The sequence below is a fragment of the Rhopalosiphum padi genome, chromosome 1 (assembly GCF_020882245.1).
Source record: "Rhopalosiphum padi isolate XX-2018 chromosome 1, ASM2088224v1, whole genome shotgun sequence".
Lineage (NCBI taxonomy): Eukaryota > Metazoa > Arthropoda > Insecta > Hemiptera > Aphididae > Rhopalosiphum > Rhopalosiphum padi.
Window position 1 is genome coordinate 17,961,209 of NC_083597.1, and position 17,120 is coordinate 17,978,328.

The window sequence follows — 17,120 nt, forward strand, 5'->3', positions numbered from 1 at the left end:
TATATAAATAGACTTGCCATTCATTCCGGTTTTAACTTTTAACGGTTTCGGGTGGCACTACTGAGTGCCCTCCCCATCTGTTATTCTCGATATGTAAATACTATATCTAAATTACCTATTGTACTAAATTGTTGTATAGATTGTAATTATTTTAAATAAAAAAAAAAAAAAAAAACTTTTAACGGTATGTACCGGTGTCTAGGCCGGCCATTAAGTTTGTCCCGGTTAATTGAAGCTTTTAGTGTTAGCTGAGAGAAAATAAGAATGACTTTACTATTGTACACTGTATCATATATCATATATGATTATCGTATTATATGTTACCTAAATAACTTAGTCTAAAAAGTAATCGGCATGGTTTCAGGTTTATTTAAAAAAAAAAACAAAAAAGTTATTGTTTGATTATCTATATGATTACTGCAACGCTATATCAAATTCCGTGGATAATCTAGAGTTACTGTATTTGATTTGATCATATGGACGAATGAAAGTTCCTACACGGCAGAAAAAGGTACATATTTTGTAAATACAAATTTTCAAAAATAAATATATGATGATTAAAAACTATAATAAAAATCGCAAAGTGCATTGTCATAAACTCACAAATAAATATAATATAATAATATGATGATCAACTTGTAGCTTGTCGTATTTTCCCGTAATTTCGTATACGTTTTGCTTTAAATTAAGTATATTTGCATGTATAAGTTAGCTATACCTACCAGCGTATAAAGTTTCAATAACAAATTGAAATTATTATATGTTTATATATTATATCGATAGCGCCTGTTGGTGTTGAGGCACTTCAAATTGAAGTCTTCAATGTATTTTAGTACAGAATGTCTCAATAAGTTCGAACTACAGTTTTTTCTTCTTATTATATTATTATATTATATTTATTTGTGACAATGCGCTATACGATTTTTATTATATTTTTTAATCATCATATATTTATTTTTGAAAATTCGTTTATACATATTTAATTTTTTCCGCCCTGTAGGACATCTGTACCTGGTTTTTACCGTGCATGTAGGAACTTACACATGTCCGTGTAGGAACTAACGTATGCAATTGTTTACCTGCTAGCTGCTACTCTCGTGTAGGAATTTAATATTCCCCGATCATATGTATTCGCAGTGTTCCGAGTGTTCGATCCAAATAAAATATATGATGACTCGTTTAGTAAATACGTAACAATACAATGAATGTACTTCGCACAGTGTCATTCCCTACAAGCATGGCAATGTCACGAAGTGTAATCGTGTAATGCCATGGATGCATCGGCAACTCGATCTCCCTTTTACGTTTTACTATTGGTAGTGGCAACGAATTCCAAAATTTAACCTATATGACATTAGACACGTCTACATAAAATTTTGACACGCGCATAGGACACCCCTTAGGTGGCTAGGTTAGGTTAAATACGTTAATGTAAATTTATTTATCCTCCTACTGTAATTTTTACACGTTGTTATTGCACAAAATGACTCGCCAGAATGCTTATTAGTTTTTGTATACATGGTATTCATATTTCATTCAGCACAAAAAAGGTTGTGAAAACAGTATATTTTACAATATTCACTATTATATAATAGTGATAATTATAATAATGTCTCCTACAGGTGACGTCACGACTCACTGAACGATTTCGGTAGTGACGCGGGACGAAAGTTATACAGTATTAGGTACACATATATAAATACATAAAATAGAAAACTTATTTTACTTATTATATCTTGTCTAAGATTAATACAAAAATACATATTAGTATATAACTTATAATTATTTATTAATTTAAAAAGTGTAGAAGGGATGATATTGCAGTTGTAATGGGTTAAAATATGTAAAGCTTATGTCGCTATTCGCTGTAAATTGTTTTAAGTATCAGAGAGACAGAGACAACATATAACAAAATTTATTATAAGATAATGTTAAAAATATCAATTTTTACGATTAGATAAATTTCATTTACTGTTGAAGTTCAACGGTGCACCTATTGATAGCTATTTCCCATGTATTTGTAAGGCGTTCAATAAATTCTTAAAATTAATATATTTAGTGTCAATACATGAAATTCATTGTTTACTATACGTCTCTCAAATGTGCTTTCAAAATTAATTCAGCTTTTAAGAAAACTAATATGATAGTTCACAGTTAAACGTTTAAAGCTATGATTATGTTAATAATTGTAAAATTTGTAAATAATTTCTATAAAAGCACAGATCTGTGATAAAAGTAAGAAAATGATATAATTATTTATATGATATAGGTATATTACGAAAATATTGTAAAATATGGTACCCGATTTAGGCCAATATTATTTTAACTTAGCCAAAAAATGAACAAATTATGGTATTCACATATTATTATATCTACTATAAATCATAAACTCATAACATATCTTTATTATATATTATGATAAGTTTATGTATTCATTTTTCGTAACATTTTTTTTAATTTAGAAGTATAATTAATTATGTAATATATTGTCAGTAATAATTATGAAGATGGGTATTTCGTATACAAAATTGTTATTATTTTTAATGAGTTTATGTAACTCGATCCATTTCTTAGTTAATCAATGGAAACAATCTAATGTATGGTAGGGATTTTTATAACTGTTTTACAGTATAAATACTGAAAACAGAGTTCCAATATTCATCAGTGTATTTATTTTTTCATAAAACCAAATTTATTTTCAAGCATTGTGTTCTGTAAAAGTGTGTAATATCTACAACACATTTAAAATGGCTATCAAGGTAAGATTATATTGTACACCTACTTGTTATTTACTAATTTTAAACAAATACGATTATAATTTTTATTTTTCATATTTACAATCAATAATATTAATTATCATTAAATGATACATTGATACCTTAAAATACAAGTATACATATTTTGTACATCACTAAGAAAATATGTCTTCGAATAAATTCACACTTTCAATTATAATTTTTATACATTGGAGATTCTAATTTAGACAGTCGGTTTGCAAAAATATAAATCGCCTTTACGAATATTATTTATATTTGCACATTAATACACGTGTACCTAATATATTATAATTTATAATATATTATCAACTAGATACAAATTTGAAAATTGAATATTCCAGATGATAATGTTTGTCGCTTTGTTCGGGCATTTGGCTGTTGCATACCCACCCACTGAGTACAAAAGTTACGACGCCGACCACTACGATCATGCACCTAAGCCATATAATTTCGAGTACGATGTGAAAGATCTTCACACGCATGACATCAAGAGCCAACACGAGGTGAGTGACGGTCACGGTAACGTTAAAGGATCGTACCGTCTCGTGGAACCTGACGGATCAACCCGCGTGGTCGAGTATACCGCTGACCACGAACACGGCTTCAACGCTGTTGTCAAAAAGATCGACGCACCCAATCACCACGGTGAGTATTCTGGCACCGCAGACTACCATCATCATTACGATTCACTTCATCCGTACGAACAATCGTCGTACAAATTTTACTGAAATGTAAAAAACCGCTGATTTTACTGGAAAATGTGATACCAAACCAACGTGCGGTTGATGATACAGACTATTTAGTATGCACATCATGTACAATTTTTTTTATTCAATAATATATTCTCCATTGTTATTATGAAACACGAGGTTTTATTTTATTATTTACTGAACCTACAGCACGCTAAATGCAGAGGAAAGAACTATATTTGTATATTCACTCAGTGACTATAGTCACTATATCGAATTGATAAAAATATTCGAGTAAAATAAATCTAAAAGAGTAATCCTGAAAATAAATAAATGAATACAATCGTTCATAATTATTAACCAGGTAGACGAAATAAGCAACTAAAACAAATATTGATTAGGTACTAGTACTAGTATAACTGTATATTTAGAATTTGGAAAAATTGCATTTATTTTTTTGAATTTATCTGTATATTTCAATATATTTATTTTAACTTAACAATTGATATAGAATTTACTTTTTATACAGTCTACTATTGTCTATATTACAGTATTAGACATTAGTTAAACCTTAATTTTTTCATCAATATTCGACACTCGAAAAGTCGAAAGTACACCTAACATTATTGATTTCACGGTAATTTGGTTAATATGTATTGGGTACATCGTTTATATTTTTATTATTTTTGTTATTTCTATAAGCTAGACGCCTACATGGTTACATTTATTATATTCAATAAAACCTACTGTTTAGTAAGTCAGTGATTGAGTGATATGAATGATATGATGTTTATATAGTGTTATCGTAATTAACACTAAACATTATACTTGATTAATCTAAAACCATATTATTGAAGTAAACATAGATAAAATAAATATAAGTATGCAAGCTAGTGTGGCGGGTATATTTTTATATATTATATGTATAAAATATTGAAACACACATATTAGTTACAATATTGTTATAATCAGCATCTTTATTTTTGTATTTTATACTATAATAATAGCCATTCTTTATATATAGTGTATAAATGGGTAACAAGAATGACTATCAGCATAATCTTTAATATAAATATACAGGGTGTAACTCGTCTATTTGACAAATTCAGTAATACTGCAAATGCAATAATGTCAAATAGATGAGTTACACTCTGTATAAGGTCTTTATCTAAATAAATTATTCTCTCGGCTCGAACAACACTCATCTATCCGACGCCGGCACTTGGTGTCCAGTCAGCGAGCGTAAGTCTTGGGTTGTGGTAATATTATATAGTCGTACGTAGAGGATTATTTATTTATAATAATGTTTTTTAATGTTGAATAATTCTAAAATACAAATTGTGTTTATTCTAAATTTAAACTGCTAATATATCAATATCCAACCTACAAATTTTTCTCCCATCGGTGATCATATATCTATGTAAAAGTCTGTAAGTGAGTAAAGGTAAGATTATAAGTTTATTATAATATGCGTAATAAATACAAATAATTAATAATCTAGGATTAAACGAATAAACATATATTATATAATATGTATATATGACCATATTTTTTTTTATTGATATTACTATAATACGAAGAAAATACGTCCTTAATTAAGTAACCTTAATTATATATAATTACATCAATAGTTATCATTACATAAATAGGAGTGAGTAAGTCCGTAAAATCAGACAGTCAAATCTTGAGGGAGTTGCCCGAGTGCGTTCAAAATAAGATATCACCCAACTACCCAAGTCGTGCGTCCCAAGAAAAAAGGTCATATTTTTACAGGGCTTGAAATCGAAAAAAATTTTCCTATTTTGATTTAGGTTTTGGATATCGGTATTTATTTTTTCAATTTCAGGTTAACTTTCGATTATCAGCATTGATCACCACTGGTTTAAAATATTAAACTATTTTACCGCACGGTTAGTTAAATAGCAGTACCGGGAGTGCATCGAACATTCGCACACTCAGAGACTTCTTCATTTTATGAATGGGACTAATTGGGACATTAAAACTTCAACACTAAATTATATCAATAGTTAATACATTTAAATTTGGTATTATTCTAAGATCATAGTGAATAAATCTAGAAACACTGTTTTAAAATGTTAAAAAATGTGTAAAAAAATCAAAACCCAACCACAAAATTTTATCCATGGAACATGACTTATAAAATAATTTCCCAAACTTCGGTACATTATCAGCATATAATAGTATTTATTAGGTATATAATATAATAATATATTATAGTGTATTAGATATTAGTGTCATGCTGTAGTGTCCTTATAGGTCTACGATTTATATCTGTATAGAATACCTAAATAATAATTTTCTACTAACAATTTTAAATTATGATGTTAAATAATAAAAAAGGAGATAACCTATTTTTTTTAGGATAAAACTGAAATATTAGTTCAGAAAAACATTTTTATTTTAATTAAAATAAGTATAGGTATATATAGTTAAGTTTCTACTCTATATAACTAACCATATATACTAAATGTTATATATTATGTTATTATATTATATGTTATTGTATTACCTATTATACATATTTTATAGTTCATTAATACAGAATGGTGTTTAAATTTTAAAAACAAATTATCTACGGAGATCTGAATGCAAACGAACTATGAAGTAATAACTTATATGATACGATCGCCAGCTAGTTATTATATTTTAATCCCAATAACGATAATATTTATGTATTAATTATTATTACTGTAACGAAATTACTTATTTTAAATATTTCTGCGCAGTATAACGTGTTTTTTCTATGTTATACCTAAATTATATAACTAATGTAGAATTATATACTAGAATTTATTACAAAACGTAAATAGTACAATGTCCGCCAAAAATTACAAATCATTATTAATTTAGAGTTAATATATCTACAACAATGTTATATTATATGTCACCACATATGGCGTGTAATATATTTTATAGTTTATATTATACTATTGTCCATTACGTCTTATAATTAGTTACCTATTAGTTTTTATTAGTTATTAATAAGAACTTATTTACTTATTACTTATTACTATTATTAGTTGTTATGAAGTATAGAATAATGTTTCAATCGAATTATCCACATCTACCATTTGGCATTTTTACGTCATACCGTTACCATATTTCCATCGGACTTCTAAAAAGTCGGACGACCAAACATTTAGTTGACCATCATAGTTGACCATTTGATAAGGTATTTTGAAATAATTGAAATTGTTTTATTTACAACAGCTCAGCTATTTAAAATTTAAATGTTAGATACAAATGTATTTAATTTATATCTTTTTGATATTGGTTTTGTATAATTGGTATTTGTTTACCTGTAAAAATTTAGTACTTTACAAGTAAGCCCAAACACATTTCAGATAAAAATGCTAACGTAGTATATATTATAATTTATAAAACGCACACATAACAGCTAGGGTCCATAATATTAAGCTAAATATTAATAATTTACACATGGTGCACACACACAAACTCCAACTGTGGAAAGTCTAGGTCAAAAGGTGGAAATAACATGTTTTTTCGATTCATATAATTTACAGTAACTGGATAAGCTAGCAGACATCCGCCACTGCCAGACATTGATAGGACTATATAAATAAGGGTAAAGACTCTATAGTTTATACCAGTGTAGTAAACCGGTGTTTTTCACATAAAAACGAGGTTCCAAAGTCCAAACTTACAACAACATCTTGCCACCGGAATAGGCCATTAATATAGGCATTTCATTGATTAGCACCAGAGCTAGTACCAAAATCACCTTCCCATAGACGTCATTCGTCCTCTCCTTATCATAGCATGTTTCATATAAACAGGGGCCCTGATCACCCAGAGCTCCAGAGACTGTACAGCCGTCGAGCTATAGTCATTCCCAGTTTTTGTAATTGTATGAGTTGCGGACTTTGTAACAGCCGCATCGCCGCTTATACGAGTACTTCCCAGTTCTAGACTATTTTAAATACTTTCTCTCCGGTAGATTTACATACGGTAAATCTATCGAAACACTTTTATATTAATTATAAGTTAACTTTCAATAAACAGTTATTATTTTACGAAGTGTTAACTTTATTTATACATATTACATTTAACCTCTACCTTCTACGCTGAAGCAGAACGACACGTGCCACCGTCGTAAAAGAAGTAATTGCAGTAACCGAGTGGTGACAGCACGAGTACGAGGTTACTACATACAATTTGGTGTCAGGTGTGGGGTCACACTTCATCAGCAGAAAAACATTTTGGCTTGATCAAAAGAAGTAAGCTGGGATCCACCGACGGAGCCACGTTCACGAAGCGCAACAAAGAAGGAAGAGAGTTCTGCGGAGCATTCACGCACGCAGGTTTAATAATATTCCAGGAAAGAAGTTTCAATTCAAGGACCAAGTTTTCACTCAAGATGTAAGCTCTGTAAGTCATTTGAATAATTATTTTGTTAGGGTTAGGCGCAAATTGGCAAATCGTAGCATATAATCCGGAAACACTTAGAATCAGAATGGCTAACACAGATAAATTAGGATTTGAGGGAGCACTTAAATTAGTTCCATCTTTTTAAGGGGGAACTGAATTGGACTTAGCTTCTTTCGAAGCTTAATTCGAGTTCATATTTAAAAATATTCCCGATAATTTTAAACCAAGTATTTTAGAAGCTATACTAGCTCAATTAAAGAGAAATGCATTTGAGGCAATACGCTATAATGAAATTACAACTTAGGAGGAATTAAAAAAAATATTTAGAACTGTTTTTGGTTCGGCACATTCAGTGTCATATTTACAAGTACAACTTAGTCAGATGAAACAAAGTACTAAAGAAACAGTTAAAGAATTTTCTATAAGAATCGAAAAAACCGCACATGAATTAACGCACGCATTAACCGTAGATAAACCGAAAGTAGAGGCTGGCATAATAGCGCAAACTGTACAAGCTCACGCATTGAGTGTATTAGTAGCGGGTATATCGCAGTCGATCCGAATAATCTTAAAGGCGCGCAATATTAAAATATTTGAAGATGCGGTACTCCATGCGATGGAGGAGGAAAAAACAACCGATTATTTTAGTAAAGTGCACGGAAATAATACATCGGATAAAAATAAATCAAATTTAAAAAGTACTAAAGATAAGAGTAATATTAAATGCCACCGTTGCGATAAATTTGGACATTACGCTAATGAATGTAGGACTAGCGAACATAAAATACCTACTTTTCGTAATCCAAACGCGGTCAAAGCACGAGTACGAGGTTACTACAGCAGTTAGTAGTTCTCAACCTTTTTATGCTCACGGCACATTTTTTATAACAATAAATTTTGACGGAGCACTAAGAAAATTAAGTACTGGAAAATTTCTATTTTTAACACCTACTATACGCGTGTATTATGGCCGCGACTCGCAACACACTTATGTGCCGCGGAACACCGGTTGAGAAACACTGGTCTATACTGACTATAGTCTGACTACTTACCCTAATGTTATAATTATTGCTCGTCGTGGAAATTGTCACAGCCACATCGCCGTGAGTACATAATGGCGATTATTGAGTTGACTCCCGATATTAGGTAAAATACCCCATCGAATATTGAATTGGTTCCCAATATAAATTAAAAAAAGTTGATATATGATAATATGTATAATGTACATAAATACATTTTATTTTTCAAGTGCAGAAAATTTGCGGTTCTAATCACTTGATTATTTTGCCTGTAGGGTAGTAACTCGACGCTGCTCCCAGTAGTAGTATTTTTGATATTATTAGTAAGCTAAACTCAGCTAAAGTAATTTGTTTATCATAATAAACTATAAAGTATAACATCATACTTTATACTTTCAAAATACAAGTGTTTATTATTTACACTACCTATCTTCTCATCACCACCTCAGTGCTACGTCGTTAAATAATTAATGTGCCATGTAGAATAGATCGCACTATCGCAGTGTTCTTCACTGCAATAACTACAGTACCTACTTATACCTACTACTTATAAAGTATATAATATAGTAATAGTAATTTTATTTTTTTCTATGTGGGCCTCGGCCACCTGTGAATCGTTTTTTTTAAGTAAAAATTAATTTTATGTTGTTTTAAGAGTTAAGAGTATTCACGATACAGTTATAAAAAGGGTAGAATGATGAACGGAATGTCACCCTACATTGTAGAGCAATCATAATCGATGCGAATATTTTAATATTTACTACTAATGGCCTCGAAAAATCGTTAAAATAACTCTATTTTATGGCTTATTATAGCATTTCCCAAACTCTTGTTTGAGCTGGCCCGATAATTAATATTTTTCCCGTTTATGACCCACCAAAATATTTTACATTTATCATTGTGCAAAAAGATGCAAAATAAAACACATTTGAATGTCCATATAGATTTTTTTAATAGAATTGAAGCGTTCATTTGTAACAAATATATAATAATGAATTAATTTTTACTAAAAAGTTGAAATTATCAAACGAAATGATAAATAATAAAATTTAATATGAGAATTTTATTAAATTCTGCGACCCGGCATTATAATTTCTTAGCCCGGTAGTGGGTCGCGACCCACTATTTGGGAAACGCTGCGGCACAGCCCATAGGGTGCTTTCGGATTTTTAGAAAATGACTATAAGGGTGCCGTGTGTCAAAAAAGGTTGGGAACCTCTGCTATAGGTACTAGGTCGTACCATTTATTATATATTATATTAGTATATTGATTAGTATTTATAGGTTATCAATGGTAGTATACCTACTGGATTGTTGATATTTTTAATTTCCTATTTCTTTTTCTAGTTTTATTATAAGCAAAAGTGCACCAAATCTATTCAGTAAATGTAATGTAGTGTATACAGAATAATAATAGAATTAAATTATCTAAAACAGTGTAAACACTGTAAACGCTTTTACTACTTAGTACTTACTATAATATACTATATAATACTCTGTTCGATATGTAAAGACTCCAGGCAGCAAGTGACCAGTGACTGCTCTTTGTTCGGCGACGTGCATCTCCCACTTGGAGACATTTCTGTTTGGCTAGCAGGGTTACTAGTGCTTGTTATTTGTTTGATTGGTTGTTATACAGAACGATTCAAATTCTAATGTATTTTGTGCTACGTTCTCTCGTTCTCTGATATCTTATAAATTATAATAATAATACTATAATACTCATTATGGTTAGGTACCGAAATTTAGACAACACAATGTAATAATTCCATTTTTATTAATAAAACTGGAGAAAAAACAGTACAATGTTAGTGTTACGTCACGTTCATGTCTATTGTGAGCAACGTGCCTGCTTTTTACTACTAAGTTTGTTATGACCGATGTCACAGTAGTCAATTGAATACGTTATACGTATATCGTCATTCGTCTTATATGTATTATATGTCTTATATAACTATTCCATGTGTGGTTTTTGGTTTTTTTAGGTGCGTACTTTGAAAATGTCGTTTTACAAAACGACTTTTGATGCGTTGTGTAGTAAACAAACGTAGTCGCTTTACTATTACTATTATGTTAGTATTAAAATATTAGATGTAGTAAACCGTCGGAGCCGCTTTACTATTACTTTTATATATATATATATATTAACGTAGCCATTTTACTATTGCTGTTATGTTAATATTAATTAATATATTGCAATGGTATCACAAGTCGTGACTACGATGTTTTAGCTGTTTACACATAATGTTATATATGTAATTGAATTTCAATTCTATGAAATAGAAGATTAACAACCTATATAAAGTAGCACAATAATAGTTGTACTATTAAATCATAATTTTGGAAAGATCAATATATTTTCGGCTTCCTTTATCCACCACTTCTGTCTTCTCTTCTTTACCGTGCATTCGTCCAGCGGAGACTTGGTATATACAGGTTGCATACAGGTCTCTACCCGCTGTACGATTAGAATTAGTCTACTATCAGTACTATCCCAGATCACCGGTCTTAGCTTATAGTCGTTGCCCGTTGGGCCGCACCCTAACATCGCCGCTTGTATTCTGAGTCCAGATCCAAAGTTTTAACTTCACTAATTTTTCGGGCGGAGTTATTTCACTCTGTCTTCAAACTTATAAACCATTATTTACTAACTCAAACTGCTGTTATTCACCTTATTCAACCAAACCCCAGCTCTGTCTACTCACGTACGACCGACAAGCGTTCACAGAGAAATACATGTATAACGCGTGCAGTGCAAGTACCTGAGGTCACTACGCGCTCACTACAGTTGTATCAAAAGGCAGTAAAAGTAATTTAAAGCTTTTTAACTTAATATTTAAATATCTTTCTCTAACAGCCCAAAAGTCAGAAATTGGTTTGCTTTTAAATTCTAATCATTAGAGGTACCTAATTATGTTATATTTTCTTATCAGAATTTTAATAATATTTGTGCACGTATCGGTGAAGTATCACATTTGAATTGATGGTCTTATTAATAGTTAAATTAATAAAGTAGGTATGTATAAATATCGTTTAAAATAATGAATAATTATTAAATTAAGTGTTTATGGTGAAACGAAAGGAACCCTTGACTTTTGGGAAGAAATTACGGAACACCAAAGACTCCGCGGATCCGCGGATCACAGTTTGCCGAGTTTGGTAACCGCTGGATCACATAAAAATATAAAATAAGAGTGACCGTTGCAAGAATTCGGCAGTTTAAGTAGTAGGTATACTAGTATATCTGAGACGTTCAGAGGCAAGTCATAACAGTATATTCAGTATAAACATTCGGCACTCACGGTCTTCAATTCCACTATCCAGTGAGGTCATTAGATCGTAACACCGTTTACCACTTTTTAGCTTAGGTACTATCGTAATTTTGTATTTTAATTAAATATTAAATAAAGACAATATTATACTTGATTTATCACGTTTTCATTCCGGCGTGGATCCATAATAGTCGACGAGTTGAACGTAAATACGTAACATTACACGGAAACGAACTACGCGTCTTACGACAGGTAAGAAGGCCATGCGTAACATCAACTTCACGATTTGTGCTCAATCGGCTAAAAATAAAATTGTTAAGTACAGAATTTCCGAAAAAAAAAACAGTCGACGATGTATAACAGTAATAACAATATAGCCACATAAGGTACCTAATTATATGTCTTATCTGGCTTATTTTATAATAATCTTTAATATTTTTATTTACTACACAGTCAAGAGTCAACCGCCGGCGACGACGCTCCTCTGCGTTACGACATATTATTATTTTAACAATAATATTATCGTCGGATTTACGTTTCATCCCCGGACGTTTTGTTATAGGTATACAGATCGTTCTATCGGTGACCACAACCCATTGTCGCGGCGATAATTTCCAGAGCCCAGATCGTCTTTACACGCACGAGCGTCATTATATTATTATTGATAATAATTTCGTCATGTTTTTCAACTACAACAGGTACGGCGAAGTGGTGGTGTACGTGGACGGCGCCTGTCGCGGTAATGGTACGCGAAGGGCGCGTGCCGGCGTCGGCGTTTGGTTCGACGACTATCATGAGCTGTGAGTACCTACCAATATTATAACATTATATTACGCTTGTACATATTTTACGTAGATTAACAACAATATTATGTGCGTAACAGCCAATAGGTATAATAAAATTATGCAATAATTGTATTAATGTTGTACTAATTCTAATGCGGTGTCACTATTGTCAGTTGTAAAGTTGATGTCGTCCAGTCATATATAAATAGAAAATAGGTACCTTTAGAGTATACTTACTCGGTGTAGGTCGGGGTTGGTTTTCGAATGATTTCGACTCCGGGCGTGATAATATCTTCGCGCCTTGTTAGAAATAATGTTAATAGAGTACCTAATAGACTATATAGACGGCCATGCGGACGAGTTGATGAAATAAAATCCAATGCGAGGTAGCTATACTGAAAAAGAGTTACAACACTCGGAAAATTTGATTTATAGCCTTATAGGTACAATATTGTTGTTGTTATTGTGTCCCGGGTTATCGTAAGTTTATTGCATACTTAATACCTAATACCTATATACCAACAATAATTTTCGCATAAATTAATTGATAGATAAAGAATGTTTTTTTATTATTGAAAGTATATTGCGTGATGTAAGAATTCGTTATCACGTGACAGCTTTCGTTCGATTTCTATATCCACAGATATTATTTATTTATAATTTTTGTGCATAATTATGTGCATTGTGCACGGTGGTCGATCATTCGGACAAAATCATAAAATACTGAGAACAACGCTACTACTATTATACTTACTACACCATATTATACGTAGGATGTCTTTATAAAAGTGTTGATATTATATTGTTGTCGTCAGCATTCAGTGTTTATCTTTGAAAATTAAATTTTGGTTTTTTTTTTTTTTGGTGGCATGATGTCCGCTGCATTTGTAAAATTGTATATCAATATATTATAGGTATACAGGGTGTAACAGATAGACATGACCAAAAAAAAAATGATGCTACTTAAACGTAGGTATGACAGAAATTGTTAATATTGTGTCAATTAGCAACGGGTATGCAGTGGTGGTGTAGCCGTGGTTAAATATACCTAATAAGAGTGATGTAAATTCTTTAAAGTTTGAATTTATTGAAAAAATAATCAATGTGTAATTTAGTTTTAAGTACAAATAATTAGAAAATTATAGACTAAGTCGAAATGACTGATTCGTAGTGTCGAGTGCTTGTGCTGGTTCTGGTAGATCACGTCTGCCGGAGTCCTCCTCAGGGCCCCCTAAGGGCTTATATAGTCAGTTTCCCTTTTCCTACTCTTCCTCTGTCCTTTCTGATCAAAGGGTGTGACTCATTTGTTGTTCACGAGCTGTTTACGCGGTTTAGGATTCCGCGAACGTGCGACGACCTAGTTAGATACGTGGTAGGATGTAGCCCTTTCCGTACAAGTCCATTTATGGTATTGGTATTCTCTGTCATATTGCTACTAGGTACGTAGTTTGTTATGAACCAAGGTGATTAGTTCTCCTAGCGAAGAATTTATATTCTAATATTATTCATAATTTATAGCCGGTGTATTTCGGTAGGTTAGGTCCCTTAAGTCTATATTCTTCTTGGTATTCTTAGTTTTCTTAGTATTTTGTTGGCACTAGTTGCGATATGAATTCGGGTGTTTTACCCCACTAGTCATCTTATATAGACAAGTGCAAACATCAAAACAGTTTTATTAAATTAATGTTGTCTATTGTTATTACTATAGAGTGTAGAGGGTTTTATTATAATGTATTACTATTATTACCTAGGACGTCAGAACACGTAGCAATATTATATGATGAGTGAATAATTTAAGAAATATACTCATATCAGCAAATTCTCAAAAATTATATTTTTAAAAAAATTATTACGTTCCAAATTAATTTAATCAAAAAATATTGATATTTTAAAAAAATTCTAAAAAATAAACTACTTAACTTCGATAAATATTCTTACCATCAAAATTGTTCTTATAATCAGATTCACAAATTGGCTATTTTAAATTTATCCAAAACAATCTAAATCAAATTAAAATTTTTTTGTTTTCAGTACTAAAAGATAAACATAAAAAAATTAAATTATATATGCAACGTTAGGGTCTCTTAAGGATAAAAAAAAAAAATTATAAATATTAATTAGAACAAAAGTTATTTCAAAAGTCAGTTCTATCTGTTACATTCTGTATAACTACTCATAAATCGCCATAGTGGTGCACAGAGGTATTTTAAGAGCACATGCAACTAATAAAAGTTACACACCAACCCACCTATTTTTTTTATTTAAAAAAAAAGTTCTTTTGAACTGTTATCTGTAACAACTGTAATTAACTCTTAAAATAACTAGAAATAATAATTAAGATGTCTTACCATAGTCTATAATGTTTGGTATCCAAGTTATCCAACTACATACCATCCAACCCACCTATACACACACACTCCTCGAGAGCACATGTAGTTGCACCACTTACTAACCTGTCTGGACGCCACTGAATCGTCATGCTATTTGTGTTTGTTTATATATCGTTAAGACAATGTACATATTCTGTATTATTTTTAGTTATTGTCAATTGCAGGAACTTGTCATCAAGCATGCCCGGAGTCCAGACTAATAACAATGCTGAGATATACGCTGCAATTAGAGCCATTGATATACTAATTGACTACATTGAGTATCTATAAAAGGCACATTGGCTAATTCGTCTACTAATATTAGTATTGTTTTATATTTTTTTATTGTAATTTTCAACCACCTGTGATATTGACCTTGAAATAGTGAATCCATAAGCATTCAAAGTAGAAGGTTTGTCCCTTGACTTTTTAAAATCAGACTCCGGACTAAGTTAAATCATTTATATTTTATAAAATGTTATCCTAATATTAGGTATAAATATTGAAGCTTGACTCTTAGCTGTAAAAAAGTCATAGAGCGTAGGGCATAGGTAATATTGATGAAAAATACCAAGTGACAAACATAGCTGCTGCTGTGGGTATGGAATACTAAAACAATGTTGGGTGTCTCATAATAAGTGTTTATAAACAATTAAAGTTTATAATGACATTTTCTTGTTAATTAAGATTCAACATTAATATTGATCATCTACTCAAATTTTGATTGCCAGATATCTTAATATGATAGTCACCACTAATGACTACACTTGACTAATTGAGTATCCAGCATATTTTTTGTTTTTAGCAACATCTGTATATATATATTTTTTTTTAGACGAATATTGTGTAGAAATAATGACTGATTCCATGTATTTATGTGACTGTATGACAAAATGGATCAATAAATGGAAGTACAATGGTTAGAAGAATTGTAGAGGTAACATAGTGGCCAACAAGGATATGATTCAAAAACTGGACAGGCTCATAAGGAATATGAATTCTGTAACATTTGTATGTGATTTTTAGTTTTACTTTATATTGTTACAATGAACTTTTAGAAAAAATTGATATGGGTCATTGTTAAATTATTGTATTGTATTTATGTCACTATTGTAAATAATATGTTATTTAATTTTATAGACTCACGTACGAGGACATAATAATAATCATGGTAATGAGCAAGCAGACATGTTAGCTTGGCAAGCAGCAAATGAATTGTACTGAATTAAAAGTGTTATACTCATTGTTATCAACATCTCAATAAGGTTAAAATATAGTTTATTAAGTTTTAAAATTTAACAAAAAAAAATCACATTTCTTAAAATAATATATGTATTACAATATAGCAATATAATAATGGCATACCTAATGATAAACTGTTATTGGGTATATTCTTAATTAAGTTTTATAGAAAAATAAAGAGTTTATTGTTAAAACTAAATAACTACAACTGATATTATTATTTTAATTTCTATTTATTGTGTTTATTTAAGAAAGACATTTTATTCAAATGTTAGAATCCAAAGTTTGTTTGTAATATTCATTTCAAATTTGTATGGTTTTAGTAAAATTAATAGTACAAATTATATTATCTTATTTTATGTAATGATAGTTATGAGTTTTTATTGTGTAATGTGTTAACATTTGATTGATCTTGAGTTGTATTATTTAGTTGTTTTTATTGAATTCCAGGAATCAAATATTAATAATTTATGTACTTAAATATAACTAAAAGGCTTGAAATTATGTGACTGCTGTTAATATTTAAATATAAGTATATGATATATTACATTACATTT

General features: G+C 30.5%; 2 protein-coding genes across 2 annotated transcripts; both read left to right on the forward strand.

Annotated features, from left to right (window-relative positions):
- Positions 1-2,634: 2,634 nt before the first annotated feature.
- LOC132931286 (cuticle protein 7-like) lies at positions 2,635-3,640 on the forward strand. The gene is made up of 2 exons (XM_060997363.1): positions 2,635-2,759; positions 3,119-3,640. The coding sequence occupies exons 1-2, from the start codon at positions 2,748-2,750 to the stop codon at positions 3,503-3,505; spliced, it is 399 nt and encodes a 132-aa protein (XP_060853346.1). The 5' UTR covers positions 2,635-2,747; the 3' UTR covers positions 3,506-3,640.
- Positions 3,641-10,257: 6,617 nt separating this feature from the next.
- LOC132918080 (ribonuclease H1-like) lies at positions 10,258-16,822 on the forward strand. The gene is given in 5 exon segments (XM_060979160.1): positions 10,258-12,419; positions 12,730-12,967; positions 15,507-15,598; positions 16,157-16,332; positions 16,462-16,822. Coding segments are annotated over 4 exon segments (474 nt in total). The 5' UTR covers positions 10,258-12,419; positions 12,730-12,845; the 3' UTR covers positions 16,546-16,822.
- The last annotated feature ends 298 nt before the right edge of the window (positions 16,823-17,120 follow it).